Source organism: Bos taurus, chromosome 23 (assembly GCF_002263795.3).
Source record: "Bos taurus isolate L1 Dominette 01449 registration number 42190680 breed Hereford chromosome 23, ARS-UCD2.0, whole genome shotgun sequence".
NCBI lineage: Eukaryota > Metazoa > Chordata > Mammalia > Artiodactyla > Bovidae > Bos > Bos taurus.
This window is the reverse complement of record NC_037350.1, coordinates 41,540,300-41,558,694: the sequence shown is the minus strand read 5'-3', so window position 1 is coordinate 41,558,694 and position 18,395 is coordinate 41,540,300. Positions and strand designations below refer to the sequence as shown.

Genomic DNA, 18,395 nt, shown 5'->3' with positions numbered 1-18,395 from the left:
CGTCTGGCTGCCAGTCAGACAGCGCGATATCCGTCCCATCCCTGTTCTCGTGATTCTACCAAGCCTTTGCCCCGCAGCCCTTCCAGGGCCTGTGTGTGAATGTGTGTGTGCACGACAGCAGTGGAGTGGGGATGAGAATATGTACACACGGAGGTGCCAGCGCACCTCTCGTTCTCACCCTGATTCCACACGTTCCAGCTTGCACAGGATTTAATTTAATTTATACCCAGCGGGGGAATCTGCCCGTAAAACACACACACCTCCATGAGTCTGTCTCCACCGTTCACTGTGTGCCCAGCAGTTTCTGTGTCTTACAAAACATGTGTTTTAGATGAGAGGAGGAGAGGTGACACTAACCAACCCTGTCGCTGTCCCTTGGAGCACAGAATCCATGCTTCTAGTCACGTTTGCCGTGAAAGGCAGTTCTATATCCTGATGTTCTCATTTCCATTTTCTCAGTGGCTTTATCTTTTAAAATGATATTGTTGTGTTTTTGGCTTGCGGGTTTCATTTTGGGAGCTTGCGGTGCCTGCAAGTGTGCAGGAGAGTGGGGTGGAGCCAGAGGGTGGGGTGGAGCCAGCGGGTGGGGTGGAGCCAGAGAGTGGGGTGGAGCAGTTCCCCAGAGGAGATGACTGGGGAGAGGGAATGTCACAGAATTCTTGCAAGGGCAAATAGGGTCAGTTCTCATCTGTGTTTATTTTAACCGCTGTCAAGTGTGGAAAGGAATGCATTGGTTTACAGTCACCATGGCAACAGAGGCTCCTTCCCGCTCCCTGCCCCTCAACAGGCAATGAACCCATTCATTTATCCAAGTGCCTCAAAATTCCATTATGTGCATTCCATGGGCTGTTAATTCAAGTATTTTGACAGAATGTTGTTGTGTGTTCTCTAAGAGTATTCAGTAGTGGCTTAATCCTGTTCAGGTCACCAAATACTTGTCTTGAGCCACTATTTCCTCGTCTATCTGGGGGCCATGAGAAGGTGGACGGTCAACAATAGAACAGGGTTCCTCAGCTTTCTATATCTGGGACGTTTCTTTGACGTTTTGTGGTCTGTCTGAAATTTTTTCTTTCTGCTCCATGAATAGATTTGGGTTTGTTTTAATAGAAAAACGCTTGATTTAATACCAAGTTAAATCTTTCATTCGGGCTAGTTTGTTTTAAATTTCTGGGATGTTAGGTTACATTTGAATGTTAGTCACTGGGTCCTGTCTTGTCTCCCTCTCCCCACACCCCTACCCCCCGACTTTATTGAGATATAATTGACATATAACCTTGTGCAGAGTTCAAGGTGTACAGCCTGATTTGGTGTATGTATATATTATGGTACGATTACCACAGTAAGGTTAGTGAATTTGTTGCCTCATGCACTTTCATTTTTTAATGCACTTTTATTATTTAATTTATTCTTTCAGGTATACCGTATAGTATTAACTATAGTCACCATGGTGCACATTAGATCACCAGAACTTACTCATCTTATAACTAGAAGTTTTTGCCTTGGCCACCCCCCCCCCCCCCCCCCCCACACACACACACACACAATCGCCAGTCTACTCTTGTTTCTCTGAGTTTGGTTTTTTAGATTCCATATGTAAGGATCACACAGTGTTTCTCGTTCTCTGTCTGATTTAGTGTGATACCCTGGGCCACCATCCGTGTTGTCCCAAATGGCAGAGCTTCCTTTTTTATGGCTGAATAATATTCCCGCATACTGGTAGCACATGTGTTCTTTGTCCATTCGTCCTGTAAGTAATGCTGCGGTGATTATGGAGTCGCAGGCATCTCTTTGAGATGGTGACTTCATTTCCTTTGGATAAGTACCCACAAGTGGAAGTGCTGGATCACCTAGTAGTTCTGTTACTTTTTTGAGGAACCTCCATGTTGTTTTGGAAAGTTATGGTAAAGATGGCTCAGTCGTGTCTGACTTTTTGCGACCCCATGGACTGTAGCCTACCAGGCCCCTCTGTCCATGGGATTTTCCAGGCAATAGTACTGGAGTGGATTGCCATTTCCTTCTCCAGGGAACTTCCCAACCGGGTCTCCCACATTGTAGACAGATGCTTAACCATCTGAGCCACTAGGGAAATCTTTGCAGTTAGGTGCACCTATTCACTCTCCCAGTGACAGTGTGTGAGGGATCTCTTTTCTCCCCAACCTTGCCACAAAGTGTCTTTCTCAGGACGTTTTTGCCTGTCAAGTATTTGTACTTTGTTTTCACAGTCACTTAAAATGAGTTAGGTTCCTGGAAGGATGAGTCTGGAGGGCTGTCCTGCTCTGAGAGTCATCACCTGCAGTGTCTGTTTCCTTCTGTAAGTTCCACAAAGGTCTGCCTTCAGGCTTTGGGACTGTTCAGTTCACTTCAGTCGCTCAGTTGTGTCTGACTCTTTGCGACCCCATGGACTGCAGCACAGCAGGCCTCCTTGTCCATTACCAACTCCCGGAGCATACTCAAACTCATCTCCATTGAGTCGATGATGCCATCCAACTATCTCATCCTTTGTCATTCCCTTCTCCCGCCCTCAGTCTTTCCCAGTATCAGGGTCTTTTCCAGTGAGTCCTCAGATCAGGTAGCCAAAGTATTGGAGTTTCAGCATCTTCATTCAGTCTTCATTCAGTCCTTCCAATGAACATTAGGGACTGATTTCCTTTAGGATGGACTGGTTGGATTTCTTTGCAGTCCAAGTGTCTCTCAAGAGTCTTCTCCAACACCACAATTCAAAAGCATCAATTCTCTAGCACTCAGCTTTCTTAATGGTTCAGCTCTCACATCCATACGTGACTACTGGAAAAACCATAGCTCTGACTAGATGGATCTTTGTTGGCAAAGTAATGTCTCTGCTTTTTAATATGCTATCTAGGTTGGTCATAACTTTGCTTCCAAGGATCAAGTGTCTTTTAATTTCATGGCTGCAGTCACCATCTGCAGTGATTTTGGCGCCCCAAAACATAAAGTGTCACCTTTTCCCTATCTATTTGGGGCTGTGGGGGCTCTAAAGGGCCCCCACTCAGCTCTCGGGCCCATGGGAGCCTGGCTGCTCCCCACACCTCTGCTGTCTAACCTGCTGGTTTTATTGTTTCATTGTGGAGCTAATCAGCCCAGAAGCCCAGGGGTGTGAGGTTGTCTTTGTAGTTGTTAGCTTTGAGCAGAGAGGTCAGGAAGGAATAAACTGTACCTTTCTTCCTGGAAAGCTGTCTTCTGGTGAGCGGTTGGTTCCCAGGTCTGTTTCTGCCCCAGAGGGGAGTGACTGTGGGGCTGGCTGCCCGGTGTGGCCTAGGCCCTGTCCTGTTGCCCTGCTCCATAGGCCTACACTTCAGAGTCAGACGTGGGAGGCAAGGCGTTGCCAGTTCCCTGCAAATCTGGAACATGGGGGTCTGACTTACCTGGTGGCATCAACAGCTCCAACAGTGCATTCTGTTTCTACCTGTAGAGCTAATTCATGTAACAGTTTCTGTGCTTAAACTTGTGTAACATAAAAAAAGAAAACAGTAATTTGTGAGGGGAATCCCTGTGGAAAGACCCTGATGCTGGGAAATATAGAAGGCAGTAGGAGAAGAGGGTGACAGAGGATGAAATGGTTGGATGGCATCACCAACCCAGTGGATGTGAGTTTGAGCAAATTCTGGGAGATGGTGAAGAACAGGGAAGCCTGGCTTGCTGCAGTCCATGGGGTCATAGAGAGTCTGCGTGACTGAGTGAACAGCAACAACCCCTGTGAAGTTAGATTGCTGTACTCTGCAACTCAGATGAAGTAATCCATTTCAGAAAGCACTGGATAAAATTTGGGATATTTGGAATTGTGTGAAATAGGAGACAAAGATAAACCTGGGGAGGAACACAGATGAAGGACTAAACTGGGGAAGTGAATTGACCATCTTTCTGCAACCCGGTGGGTTCCCAGGGTCAGCTGCTGGCCGTCTTTGTGAGGTTGTTATCACTGGTCTCTGAGGGTATTTTGGAGTGGGAGGGGAGAGGCTGGAAATGTTCTCCTACAGGCTCATTTACAGATTGGTGGAGGTGGGGCCTTGCAGCCCTTCCCAGGGCTGATGGATGGCTGGGAGGGTGGTGGTTGGCATTGTATTGACACAGTGGAAGACCGATGGCTCTTTGATCAAAGAGCATGTTTAGGCTGGTGGAACTGGAGAGACTCCTTCTGAAGTGATTAGCTCTGTACCTCCCGGCCCCCATGGCCTGCCACCCGCATCTTTATGAACAGGATTCAGGTCCGTCCAGCTCACATCCCTGGCATTTTGCTAAAGCCAGCTATGGGGGTTGAGGGGGAGGTGCTTGCACTTTAGTAGCTTCTGTTTCTTTGAGTTAATCTGGTTGCAGAGACGGGAAGGATGTCGTTGGTTTCCATGATGCCTCAGCACATCACGGGTTCTGACCATTTGGGAAAATGTGACAGTTTTTCTCTTCTCTACCCCCTCCTTCCTGTCATCCCCACAGCACCCTCCCTTAAACTGCGCCTAAAGTGTGCTCAGTCGTTCAGTTGTGTTCAGCTCTTTGCAACCCCATGGAACTGTAGCCTGCCAGGCTCCTCTGTCCATGGGATTCTCCAGGCAAGAATACTGGAGTGGGTTGCTGTGCCCTTCTCCGGTGGATCTTCCGAACCCCAGGATCGAACTTGCGTCTCCTGCATTGGCAGGCGGGTTCTTCCACTGAGTCACCAAGGATGTCCTTAAACTGAGTCTTGGGGATTCTCTTTCTCTCCAGAGGTGGCTCACCTGTGGTGATAATGTAGCACAGTGAAAAGAAGCAGAAAGGAAGTTCCCTTGGCTGAGTGTTTCATCAGTCAGTTGAAGAGGCTTATTTGTCTCCTGGCTGCGCAGTGGAATGGGAGAGAACACAGGAAAACAGCACATCCACTAATGGGAAGCATCACAAACGCTGATTATTCCTGGTGTGGGAGGACCCGCGGAAGCTAGGTTTGAGTTGGGGGTTAAAAAAGACAATCTCAGGGGTTAGTCAGTTTTTCAACTTGTAGCTCATAAATGTTGTTGACAGTTGCTTTTATTTTTCTATTGGCGGTTTCTGCTTTCTGTTAAATTATCTCTACTCAAGCATAACCCCCACCCTCAATTTTCACAATTTATTAGGGTCATGTAGAAACTTTGGGTTGACTCCATTTCTTCCCCTCCTCTCTCTACTTTCTGTTCACTACCCTTCTCTTTTGTAGCACCACGTGGAGAAAATGAGTGGAACCTGCCCTCATGGAGGCCTTGTGACAGCGCCTGGGACAGCAAGCAGGCGTACCTGTGGCCTTCCTTGGAGGAGAGGAGCCGCATTGCAGGCAGCTGCCCTGTGGCTTCATTGTTTCCTGTTTACGGACGGGAAAATGGGCTCGAGCAGGAAGGATTAATGAAGGGCTTAATTAAACTGGAAGTCTCTCAGTCCTTTGGAGTTGATGAAGTGATGATGCACACAGTTTGGGGGTTTATTTTGAATCCTGCCTAAGGGGTTGGACTTTCCTCTGGTTGTTTCCTGGAGCTCAGTGGGAATCAGAATTTGTCAGGGTATTTGAATGTCCCAGATGGAAAGGGGATAACTAGTCATCTACAGCACCCAGTGAAGGGAAGGGCTTGTTTGGATTTCTGCATACCCCCAATCTCGCCTCTTGGGGTTTCTGCTGCTGGCTTTGCTCAAATCCTTTGAAGGCCCTTTGAGCTGCTTTTACAGCATCTCAGCAAATACAAGTTTAACATCTTAGGAAAGGCATGATTAGTCATTCATATTATTAGCAGCAGGTTGAGTTTGTTAAATGGATGTAAGATGACGTACTTGATGACAAGGCTCCTGTGAGTCAGACTGACTTTTCCCCTCTTGGAGAAGTTTTGTGATGGAAGTGCGATCTAGTCAGAAGACATCGTCATTAGACTCCTGTGAGGGTACGTGTGAGCCACACACGTTTATGGTGGGCCTGTGTGTTGTGCAGACGTTGGAGTGCTTGTCGCCTGCTGCCACCCACAGACGTAACCCTTACCACCTAGCGCCCCCTGACTCCAGGTGTAGAGCCAGTGGGCTTCTATCCTGCAGAGTCGGTCTGGGACTCCCAGGTGGCTGGCAAGGAAGAACTGAGGTCGACTTTTATTCTGGAAAGGAGCGTCTTAGGCCCCCCACCCCCACCCCACACACACATACCCAGGGTGGGTGTTAAGAGTGTGGATGAGAGAGGCTGGTGTCTGGGTTGGAAGCTGTTGAGTCGGCCTCCATTCGCCCGGCCTGTCTGGCTTGAGAGGTCACTCGTCTGATCTGATTTGCAATACCGTTTGGAAATGCTGCTTCCTGACCTGCTGTGGTTACCTTGTGCGGCCCTATACGTTGGTAGAAATTCAGCGTTTGTTCAGGGTATTCTAAGCCTTGTTAAGTGAGTTCTGTGCCATGGCTCCCTCTTGGCTCCTTTGAGTTGATAAAGTTTCCTGGGCTGTTGTTTAGGCTTCTGTTGCACTGTCGCGTCTGTGTGTCTCTCAGACTCTGAGCCTGGGCCGAGTGTGCGATGCTGTCAACTCCTGTTTCTCATCTGGAGAACACACCGGAACTCCAGGGTCACCAAGCACCAGCCCCGGAGCCGGGGGTGGGGAGGATAATGGCTCTTACATTCACTAGTGGCTAACAGATTCTTTCATTATGGTTGTGTTTTCCATGTTTAGGCTGCTGTCATAAATCCAGGACTTCTCTTACAGACATTCAGAAAGTGTGTGGGTTATAGTGCCTCGCTTCATCACAGAACAAACTTTCCTCGGCACTCTGGGTGGGGAAAGCATAAGTAACACCCATATTTGCAAAATTGCATGTGATTATGTTTCAGCCTGCTGAATAAATTTCTGTCAGAACCCCAGAATGAAGCCTGTGAGAACCATGATCCATTACTTTAGTTTTGCCTTTTCTTACTTTTACGAGTGGTAAAAATCACTTTTAGAGGAGGGAACGTATTTCAGAAAACAGTCCCCTGGACTTCAGCCCTAGGTCTTCAGTATATAAAATGCTGGATTGTGAGTCGCTATGTATTTTCTATATACAAGCAAGGAGCTTGACTTGTAATTGAGTTGTTGGGTGAAAGGGTATTGCTAACATTGTTCTTTACTTTCTATAAACAGTGGCTGGTTTTTTAGCCTGCTGTTAGATTTTAGTGCAGGTACTAAATGTTGGTTAATGCCAGGCTTGTCATAAATCTGCGAAAGTCCGAATTTCCTTTTCAGAATTGAGCCCAGACCTGGTGTCTGAAGACTCTCTACTGCCATCTATTGGTGCGTGTGATTGCTGCATGGGATTTCCAGCGGGCGGGGAAGTTGTCCAGAATCCGTTTTCTATTTGCCATCCTTTAAATAAAGCAGATCCCTGTCCAAGGGGCAGAGGATGTGTGAAGCTGAAGGAAGCCTACTCCGTGCTCTCAGGGACTAGTTAGAGCTCTGAGCACTGCTTCTGTGCTCTGGTTTATTATGTGCTGATGGAGTTTCTAGTCCCACCCCCTTTTCAGCTCCGTGGAGAATCTTTCTTGTGGGAGGTTTCCTCGGGATTGACTTTTCAGTCACACTGCTAGGAATCCACTGGATTCTGTTGTTTAGTGAATGAACTGTGTAGCATTGCAGGATGAATTTCTGAGGGTATTTTTGCTTTCTCCTTCAAAGAAGAAGTAAAACACGATTCCTGCCTAATAGTCATTCAGCCTCCCCGCCCCAGCTGTCGTCTCTGCCGGGACCCAAGGAGTGTTCTGGTAGTTTGCAGCTGGGTATTGAGTAACCTAAAATTGAGAAACTGTTGGGGTTTTTTTTTTGTTAAAAGCAGTTGGCAGTCCCACCTCGAAAGAGCATAGAAAGGCAGATCTGCGTTTCAGTTGGCTCTTTGAGGCTTTTACAACTGACCATCCTTCAGATAATGCGTTTGCACCCTGTAACTATAATACAGTAGTATATTAGGAATTTCTTTGGCCAGATCCTGGCTGGATTAAGACTTTTAACATCCTTGTGTTGGTCTTCTGACTAGTGTTTATCCTTTTCTTACTTTTGCTGTAAAGATACAGTTTTTGCTCAAGACTGCCCTGAACGGGACAGACTGTGGAGAAGAACATTTGCAGCGCCTGCATCCCGGTTAGGAGTTAGGTCCCTGAGAAGGCGAGGGTTACGCCGCCTGAGGGTGGTGAAACCCGTGGCTTTCCATTGGTGGTAAAGTGTAACACGTGTGACATTTGTGACTGACAGAACAAAAGGGCTTCGTTGCCGCTTTAATTGTTGATTAATGTTGATCCCTCTCAAATTTGACATGGTTGCTTTCGAGAGCACAAAAGAAGTCAGTGTCAAATATTTTCTTGATCGTGACAGAGTCAGAATTTCCAGGCAGCCTTGGTTCTTTGACATTTGAGGATGCCGCATCAGACTTTAAAAAAAACCCCAAACCCGTAATTGCATCATTTTATTAATGGGATCAGTTGCAGGCCCGCATATTACTTTTCATACCATCTGTGTGGGCTCCCAGCCTGAGATTCATGTGCCCAAGTAATGTTTTGCTTAGGAAGATGCTGTATCTTGTAATTATTTATTCTCCTTTCCCTCCTCTGACCCTTTCCCCCTGAACTAAAGAGAACGGAGGCTCACTTTTCTCGCTGATGCCTGCTTTTTGAGAGGGTGCAGTGTTTGTGAGCATCTGGAGTGTGCTCCTAGATGGCAGTGGTTTGGATGGCAGTGGTTTGGGTTTGCAGTGCATGCCTTCTCCTTGATCTGGCCTTTGGGGTAGAGGTGATGAATATACTCATGAGTAGTTAGGTTAGCCTTCCTGAAGGTGTCTCAGGCTTCTGAAGGAAGTTCCTGAATGAGTGATTTACTCCTAATTGGGAGGACTGGGTCTTAGGAAAGCAGAGTGTAGATAGTATTGTTGTTACTAGTTTAAAGGAACTGTGGAGCAACTTTTGGCATTGTGCCATCTTTTTTTTCCGGGGTGGGGGGATATCTATATTTAAAATTTTATACTGCTTTCTAAAGTGCAAGCCAGTATATATATCTCAAGATCTGAAAGTTACCATGTTTGCTGTTTTGCCTGACAACCTAGTCAGGAAGTAGGTGCTAACAGTCTTTAGCAGCACAGGCATTTTTGGAAATGGAGGTTTGTATTTCCCACTTGGCACAGGCAGAAGATCAGAACTTGTCACCTAGAATTATGAAATCACAGATGCAAGAGGATTTATTACAGGAATTACTATATTCACGTTTTAGAGATGAGGTCAGAGAAGACTGGAGCTAGAAAGACCCTTAGTTGGCTCCTTTTCCTACGAGGTCTGTCCTCCCCCTCCGCTGCCCTGCTTTCCCCAGCAAGGAAATAGAGGCTTCTCTTGCCCAAGGTCATAAGTTGACCTGAACCAAAGCAGCCCAGGTTTTCTGATACCAAGGTTCTTTCTCTTGGACCACTTTGACCAAGCAGACCTTTGAAAGATTCATCTCGAAGGAGGTTCAACCAAAAACAAGTTTCTTTAGGTAAATCAGGTTCATAGCAAATTTTTACTCTAAATAGCTGCTTGTGTAATTTAATTAAGACAAGTGCTGCAAATATTTAACATCCTGTGGTTTTTAGTGTAAACAAACGATTTCATCTGTTTCTGTGTGAAGCAGGACCCCTGAACCAGTATAACACGATCTCCAGAAGTACCAGAAAGCAGGCATTCCAGGTAGCAAACCTTCTCTGGGAGCCGCCAACCTCCCTTTCTCCCTTTTCTGTAGCTGAGACAGAGCACACCCGTGAGACAAACCCCCATTGTAAGTGTGGGGCGGGGGGTGTGAGCGCAGAGGGGCGGAGCCGGGGCTTTTTGTCTCTGATTTTTTTCTGACTTGGTCTGTGCTAGCCTCTGGGTTCACTTGAGGATGTGTTTATTTTCTCTTTACTATACAGGATGTTTACAGCCATCCTGTGTGGTGTGCCCACAACTGCACTCGCATTTGAATTTGGTGGGCAGCCTGCCCTGGGCAAGGGGATATCCCCTGCCCGACCCCCCACAGTCTCCACCACACATACACACTCAGCCAGACACACCCACCCTTGTTTCTTTGACTGGCTGCCAGGTCTGTAGTGTGTGTGTGTGTTTGTGTGTGTCTGGGGGTAGGATAGAGTGGGTACTTATTTTGGGGATAGAAACACGGGAATTTTTTTTTTTTTGAATAGGCCTTTCAGCAAGTTGGCAAGGCGTCAGGACCAGCTCCCACACTGCCACAAAGAGCCCGGCTATGCTGGTCACTCCGCATTTGCCAGACATAGCACGGCGTCTTTTTTGAATGAACACACAGCCTCTCCTCCCACCCAGGCCTGGCTCTTTGTTTAGAATTGGGATGTAATCTAAATAATTGGATTTACCAGCTTACATTTTTAATATTGGAAAATTAAGTTAATACGACAGTCTTTGGCATACACGGCCCTCCGTGAGGGCCGGCTGGGCATTGCTCTAGACCTAGTCCCCTCTGCTCTCTGCCTTGTCCAGCTGAGTTGTGCACATACCCGCATCCTCCTTGGGTTTGTAAACCATCAGAAATCCTGGACAGAAATGGAATTTAATTAACCTAGAAATTGCTGTTGTGCCATATTTAGGGCTGCCCTGGAGATTGAGTGCAGATAGCAGTAAGCTGGTTAACTCTGTGCTGCGGATAACCCCAGAGGAGACTTGGAGACGATGCGTCCCCGTTCCTTCCCCCACCCCCTTCCCCGGGGCCACTGATGGCAGGCTGCCCTGGAAGCTTCTCAGTGCAGGATTTGGGAGGGGGCAGAAGGAGACACCGGCAGAGTGTTACAAAACAAGACAATGTTTGGCATAGGACTTTGTCAGCTACCAGTGGGTTTTCTTTATAAGCTTTGCCTTGCAATTTATTTGTGAACTTTGAAAATAATGATAGTGACTATTTTGGTCTGCTGCTTTGTTCCCATAAAGGTCCTATACTTTTTTTCACCTAAATATGAAATCTATTTGTTGATTTATTTGGGTCAAATTTTAAGTGACCAAGCAAAACATTCTTTGGGCTGTTGACCCCCATGCCAACAATCCCACATCAGAGAAGGGTTCTTCTGTGTCTCTTGGGGCATGGAAGAGAAAAGGGAAAGAAGGTGGACCCTCTGCTCCCTCCCGCAGCTCGTCAAAAAGTACGAACAGCCTGTGGTGAGTGGCGGTCCCATGTGCGGGGGTGTGTGGCAGGACCTTCCACCTGGGCCAGCAGACTGTGACCTGAGGCCAGGTGTGCTGTGTGCGGATGTGTGGAGTGCAGCGGCTCGCCTTGGGTGGAACGGTCCCTTGTAACGCAGGTACAAGTTGACAGGCAGGACCTGATCTTCATCCGCTTTTGTAGACGATGCTCCTGATGGGCAAGTTGCTGCGTAAGTTCTTAGTAAGCAGTGGCGTTGTTTGTGATCCAAATTATGACTGCATCAGCAGATCCTTATGAAACTGGAATAACGAGACTCCATTCTGGTGGACTTCGGTGGCTTCACTGATAGCTTAGTTGGTGAAGAATCCGCCTGCAGTGCGGGAGACCTGGGTTCGATCCCTGGGTTGGGAAGATCCTCTGGAGAAGGGAAAGGTTACTCACTCCAGTATTCTGACCTGGACAATTCCATGGACTTTATAGTCCATGGAGTCACAAAGAGTCGGACACGACTGAGCGACTTTCACTTCGGTAGCTGTATCCTGGGATGGCCAATAACTTTACTGGGGGCAGCACCACAGGCGTCTCCTGTAGCTCTTGGGTTTGTTTCACATCCGTCCGGCTATCTCCCCGCCCTTCCGGACTGCCCTGCAGTCTGACGCTCTGATCAGAAATGAGTGTAATTCCTGGAGAATGAGTGATGAGTTGAGCCGAGCGGTGTTCCTAACCCCTCCCTCTCAGCACCTTCGGAAAGCTTGCCCTCAACGCACAGCATCCCATACGTGCAGAAAAGGCCATAAGGGGGCGACTGTAGGCAAGCCTGCTCTGTAGGCCCTCGAAGGGCAGAGGGCCGAGCGATTGGTCCTGAGGGACATGACACTCGAGAGTGGCTCAGTCTCTCCGAGGAGGTGACTTTTGAACAGAGACGTGGGAAACGTGACTTGGTAAAACGCAGCACACGGGAATGTTCCCCTCGCTGGATTATGGGAAGAAGCCAGCCCTGGTGAGATAAAAGGGAAGAACATTCCAGCTGGAGGAAGCAGGGGCCCCTGGGAACCTGGGAGGTTTATTTCTGCATGGAGCGATACTCTGGGGGATCAGATCAGTAAAGCGACTTTCACTTCAACACATTTTCCCTCCTCCCTTTTGGGGCATGTTTGTTTAAATGGGATTCTTAGCAGCAGGGCTGAACTTTGTCATGACTGGGTTGCCATGGGGGCTCCTGTACCCAGGAGCTTCTAGAGAAAGGACACCCCAGATGGCCTTAAGCTCGACAGGGGTTCAGATAGCAAGCTCTGTGTTTTCTGAGCTTGCTGTCTGAATTGTTTAGTCCTTTATTTCACTTACCCACATTTATGCCATGAAGATGAGGAACAGCGATGATTTGATCCAAAACCACTTCTGTACCCTCACCCTCACTGCCCGTCAACTCTGGATTTTAACACACTGTAAATAAAAGATTACCCTCAACATGTTTATCCGTATATGCATGTATCTACACGTTTCTTCCTCAGTTGCTTTGGCTTGCTGGCAGGTTTGGTTTAGTTGGTTTCGTTGACCTTCCTGGCACGGAGGAGTTTTCTGTAAGGAAAATTCCTTCCTTGATGAGTTAATAAAATATCAACACAGAAGTGAGTCTTGCTCCACTTGACATGCCTGTGGTTTGTGTGGGGGACAGACGCCCTCCATATTTTCTGCGTTCTGGCTCTTCGTGCGTTATCAGTGGGCAGTAAGGACCTTCCTGGCTAAACTTCAGCCTGAAAGCCTCTGGAGGTCCCATATTCTGCTGTTTTCTTCCCTGGGGCCCCAGGAACCCTGTTCTGTCTCCAGTCCCACCCTCTGGATAGCTCTGTACTCCCTTAGTTCAACCTATAATTATTTTTTTCTTTTTTGGGGGGGGCTGCACTGGTCTTCGCTGCTGTGTGCAGGCTTTCTCTAGTTGCAGCAAGTGGGGCCACCCTCTAGTTGGAGTACACAGGCTTCTCACTGTAGTTTCTCTTGTTCTGGAGCATGGGCTCTAGGCATGGAGGCTCTGGTTGGTAGTTGCGTCACACGGGCCGGGTTGCCCCACGGCATGTGGAATCTTCCCAGACCAGGGATCGGACCCGTGTCCCCTGCACTGGCAGGACTCTCAACCACTGGGCCAGCAGGGACGGCCCAGCCTAAATTTTCATTTTAATGTGTTTTCACCTCAGTAATGAAATGGAAGGTGTTCTCGGTCAAAATGTCCCCTGGTGGAGGGGTGAGTGGGTGCCACCTCGTGATCATGCCCAGCCGCTGAGTACCGGCCCTGCTGGAGCCCCACTGCCCTTGGTGGGGGTCTCATCCTGCCTGCCCTCTCCTGCACCCCAGCCTCCTCCTTTGCACAACACCTCCGGAGGCAGATAATGTCATTCTTTAGCACATCTGGACCTCCGCAGCCCACTTTCTGTGCTGATTTTAGTAACATCCACTCATTTCCTTGTATCAGACATTCTGGAATGAATCACCTATCCTGCAAACGTGGCCACGTGGCTAAGAGTGCTTCCTCCTTGGTTGTCTTCTGAGTCGTGTCATTCAAACTCTCCTGTCCCGTGGAGCCCACAAAGCCAAGTCATACCTTTGTTAATCCCCCGGGACTCTGCACAAAGCCAGACCACAGCCCTGCCCTTCTGGGAAGCACGGATTCTTCTGGCCTCTTTAAACAAGACCTTGGTTTGTCTTGTTCTCCAGTTCCTGCTTTCATCTGGGTCTCACAAATGCTTAATCACTTGGGAGCTTGGCTTATTCCTCTGAGGGGTAATTTATTTTACTGCCGCTTTTTAATCTCTCATGCCCTTATTTTTCATAGCCTCCCTGAGAAAGTCATCAGGCAAAAAGTGCTTTTTATTTGAACAGCGGTCGGCGCATTTATCTTTGAGGTTCTGAAATTGTAGAATGTTCTGCTGTGTCCCGCTCTGTCATCTCTGTTTGCGTGTTTGTTTTTCATTCAGGCTGGGCCAGCGTCTCATAATAATGTCTGGTATTTGTTGTTGGTGACTTTTGAAAAAGCAATAAACACTGAACGTCCTGTTCACGTGCAGGCGGTATTTCTGTAAAGCCCCCTTAATCCGCCAAGTGTGAGCTGTGTCCATTTAAATGAAGATGTACACATCATAAAATGGCCAATTAAAACCCCTTTCAGCAGGAAAGCATGACGGGGGTTTTCTTTCACATGATGGGAAGGTTGGCAGAGAGGAGGAGCTTGTCGGAAGAGGAGGTGTAGTTGTCTTGGGCTCAGTCCTTCCCGGGGATGCCAGGACCTGGAGAGGGTGTGGCTTGCTGGACCACTGTCTGGTTTCCTATATCCTCTCCTTTCTCCAGAGTGACGCTGCTGAAGGCACAGGCTGTGTGCTGCCTGCTGCCAGGGAGTTGAATGTAGCAACTGAGTGAGCGGCGAGCACATTCAAGTGGTTGAACAGAGTGATGTCTGTCGAATAAATTTGAGCTTGTAGTTTATGTCTTTCATTTTTCCTCTATAGTAACTATCTTATAAAAATATCCATTTGTAAAAGACAGAAGGTCTAAAGTGAGGGAGAACCAAATGCAAATCGGATCCTCATCTCAGTTTGAGAAACACAGCTCTTCTCTGATTTTGAAGTGAACTCTAGACATAGTATCATTTTATTTATAAATACTGATATTTCCTTTTGTGTTTCTAAAAGACAGGGTTTCCCCATTTCTGCATAACTACAACAGTATACTGGGAACAACCCCACCCCCCCAACGGGCCCTTTATTCTGTCACATGTCCAATAAATGTATTCCCCACCCCCAACCTCCACTCCCAAAGAAACAGCTCTTAAGTCTCTGAATCAGTCACCCCTTGCCCCTGTCTGATCCTTCTGGAAGAGCAGTCCCTTGGCTTGGTGACTTTCCCAGAACTCACTCCTGTTCACTCACCTTCTGGAGAGTCTGCTGCCCCCAAAATTTTCTTCTTTGTTCCCCATCACACAGGAGGAACAGGGGCATTGTTTTATTCCCTCAACAGTTTATAATGTTTGGAATTTCTGTTAAAGGCATTTAGCTTTTCATGAATACTGTGTTCTAATACTGTGTTCTGTAGCTGTTTCCCTCTGGTTATTCCTAGATTCTGAAGTGCTTTTGGTTAGCTGTGATGTTAGTAGATTTTAAAGGCAGAGGCTTGTTGCCCAGTTAGTAAGCAGCGGTCCTATCTTCCTTTTGATCAAATGTCACTTCGTGTTGGGAAGATGACCTATTCAGGGGTGTTTTTAGTGTGTTGTAAGAGAGGCAAGGGTTGATTCTGGGCGGGACAGGGGAGGTTAAGTTTAAAGGACATAATTTTTACATAGCAGAAAATGTGTGTGTATGTGGCTTTGTTGAATACTAGAGTGCTAACTTAAAATATTAGGGCATTTTGCACATCAACAGTTGAAGATACTCTGCTTACTATTTTATATAAGTCCAGCAATTGTAAGTTGTGTGTGCTTTACAATTATAAACACATGTTGTAGTCAGAGCAGCCTTGAGTTGGGGTGGCTTTATCAGTCCCGCACAGTGAGTGATTCCAGTTTGGGATTTGAGCAGATTTCCTTAAAGCCCAGTGCCATGGGCTGCTTTGGGTTCTTGTTGTTTTCCCCTGCTCTCAAAGACTATTTCTTGAGCATCTTTATGAGTAGGGCCAGAGGGGTGGTTTAAAGCAGGACACATACAGGTTCACACCGTCGAAGGTGCTTACTTTCCATTAAGCGTTGAGATCTTGAAAATTCAAGGAAAAGCTAATAGGCAATTTATGATAAAGGTCAAACCAGTTATACAGAGGGTAAAAGTACTCAGGTAGAGAAAGGAAAATTAACTTTAGGGAAGAAGTAAAGAAACCTTTGCAAGGTTCACTAGGATTCAAATTAATAGATTGTCTGGCATGTAAGGGGCTAACAGTGGCACTAATTATCAGAGAACCCACCTGTCACTGCAAGAGAATAAGAGGTGTGGGTTCAGTCCCCTGGAGGAGGGCATGGCAACGCACTCCAGTATTCTTGCCTGGAGAATCCCATGGACTGAGGAGCCTAGTGGGCTACAGTCCACAGGATCGCAAAGAATCAGACATGACTGAAGCGACTTAGCAACACACATGCATGCTGACTCATAAACTTGTGTAAACGAACAAGGTCGAAGCTATGATTTGTAGACACCAAGTTGATGAATTAGGGAGTTGATGTCTATGTAGGATGGTAATAGGGAAGAGGCCTGAAGGTAGGTCAAAGCCAGTGTTTTGAATCCTTCAGGATTTTAGGGTTTCTGTGCAGGCAGAAGGCAACCCATGATTTGGCCATGAATGATGGGTTTTGAATAGAATAGGAAAGTAGATCCGCCTGCATGTAATTAAAGCATATATAGGGAATTTATGTGGCTGGATTGGAGTCACAAGAGCCTAGAGGTTGGGGTGTAAGACCAGGTCAGTGACAGACCAAGGTGGGCGGAGTGTCCTTATGCAGTATGAAGGGCGTCGTGCATGCGTTTGTGACGGTATCCTGTGAGCTCACACTGCTAAGTACATGTGGCAGGTGGTATACAGAAAGCACCAAAGCCGTTAATCCCATATCATCTAATACGGCGTGCTGGTTTTGAAATACCCAGGCACACACGTGGTTTGCACAGGCATGCGCTTGTGTACACACATACACACAGGATCATGGTGTATATTGTCAGTTTAGAAAACACAGCCTTTTAAGCAAATTTATTGCCCTTTAAAGCAGGCTTGTGGTTTATGAGAGTGTGAGAGATATACAGAACCTTAATTAGAAACAAAGAATTTGCTTGAAACAAAGGGTCTTTCTTCCCTTTTGTGTCATGATTTTATTGCTGCACGTAGATCTGTATCTTCTGATCTCTGGTTAATTTCTTTTTAATTTTCTCTTGCTCTTCCAGGCCCAGGCTGCAAGCACAAAGGAAGTTTGCTCAATCCCAGCCGAATAGTCCCAGCACAACTCCAGTCAAGATAGTGGAGCCTTTGCTACCCCCTCCAGCTACTCAGATTTCTGACCTCTCTAAAAGGAAGCCTAAGACAGAAGATTTTCTTACCTTTCTCTGCCTTCGAGGTAAGACTCTGTTGCCAGTTTGAGGGGGGCAGCCTGGTTGAAAAGAAGAAGGGACAAGGCCACCACAAGGCCACCCCTGGGTGTTGGCATTGACTTTGGTCTCTGTGCTGCACACCTGCGATTCCCCAGCCTGGTTGATGTGTGAAATGAGGGGTCCCGCCAAGAAGGTGCTTGAGTCTTCTTCTCTTTTCCTCTGGTTCTTTGTTGTTGTTGTTGTCGTTATTGTATTTATTCATTTGGCTGCACTGGGCCTTACTTGTAGCATATGGGATCTCCTTTCCTGATCAGGGATTGAAGCCAGGCCCCCCGCATTGGGAGTGTGGGGTCTTAGCCACTGGGCCACCAGGGAAGTCCCTCCTCTTACTCTTGAGTCGCCGTTTTTTGGCTTCTTAGCATGCACTGTCATACTGTATGGGTTCACATTTTTATAATTGATTCTCCCTGACATCCATTGAGTACCTCTGTCACCCCACCATCACACACATGCTTTTGCTAACTCAGCTTTCTGGTTTGTAGTTTCTATTATTATTATTGGTGGGCTGGTTGTGGATGGGTGTGAAGTCCCTTTTCCTTTTGTGTCATGAGGTCTGGGAATAAGCCATGCTATGGTGGGAGGGCTTACTACCCCCCCCCCCCCCCCCGCCCCACACACACACTACTTGGGGAGAAACAGCAGTAAAACCTTCTAGGTGTAGGTAAGAGTGGAAATACATACAAATGGGACCGATGGACAAGAGAGCACGGTGAGGATGCTGTTTTGTAATGAAGGATGAGTTTGGGTTTACACGGCCTCATTTGGGAACGTGTTTACTCCAGGAACGAAGAGAGGAGAACACAGGATGGGAAAGGAGGTATCTCCATTTCGGGCAAGAGTATCATAGGAGGGAATTCTCTCTTAATCCTGCTGGGGGTAGTCTGTCAGTCTGTCCTTTGATGGTGCTCAGGTTGGTCACTGATTGAGGGGGAGCCTCTCAGGCTTTGCCACTGTAAGTGGACCCTTGGCAGCCTTTGCAACTTGCATGTATTTCATTGGGAGACTCTTTGAAACTCTCTATTTCATTTCTTATCAGACTTGATATGCTCATTTTTTGGTGTCTGTGTGGACTCGTTTCCTGTTTTGTTTAGAAGGTTGTAATCTGTTACTCTCCTTTATTTTGACGTTTGGTTGTCCCAGATCCCATCAGTGAAGCCCCTGCAAGCTGGCATCT

The 18,395-nt window shown here is 47.2% G+C and overlaps 1 protein-coding gene across 10 annotated transcripts in view; it reads left to right on the top strand.

Annotated features, from left to right (window-relative positions):
- JARID2 (jumonji and AT-rich interaction domain containing 2) overlaps positions 1 to 18,395 on the top strand; it is a 231,036-nt gene that overhangs the window by 157,039 nt on the left and 55,602 nt on the right. For 7 of the 10 annotated variants that reach the window (XM_059880679.1, XM_002697579.7, XM_059880678.1 and 4 more), the window contains one exon: positions 17,018 to 17,187. In XM_059880679.1, the coding sequence (XP_059736662.1) occupies positions 17,018 to 17,187 (170 nt within the window). Of the gene's footprint in view, positions 1 to 1,531; positions 4,929 to 13,002; positions 16,343 to 17,017; positions 17,188 to 18,395 lie in introns of those variants that run through there. The other 3 variants (XM_059880681.1, XM_059880680.1, XM_005223837.5) reach the window with 3 other exon arrangements.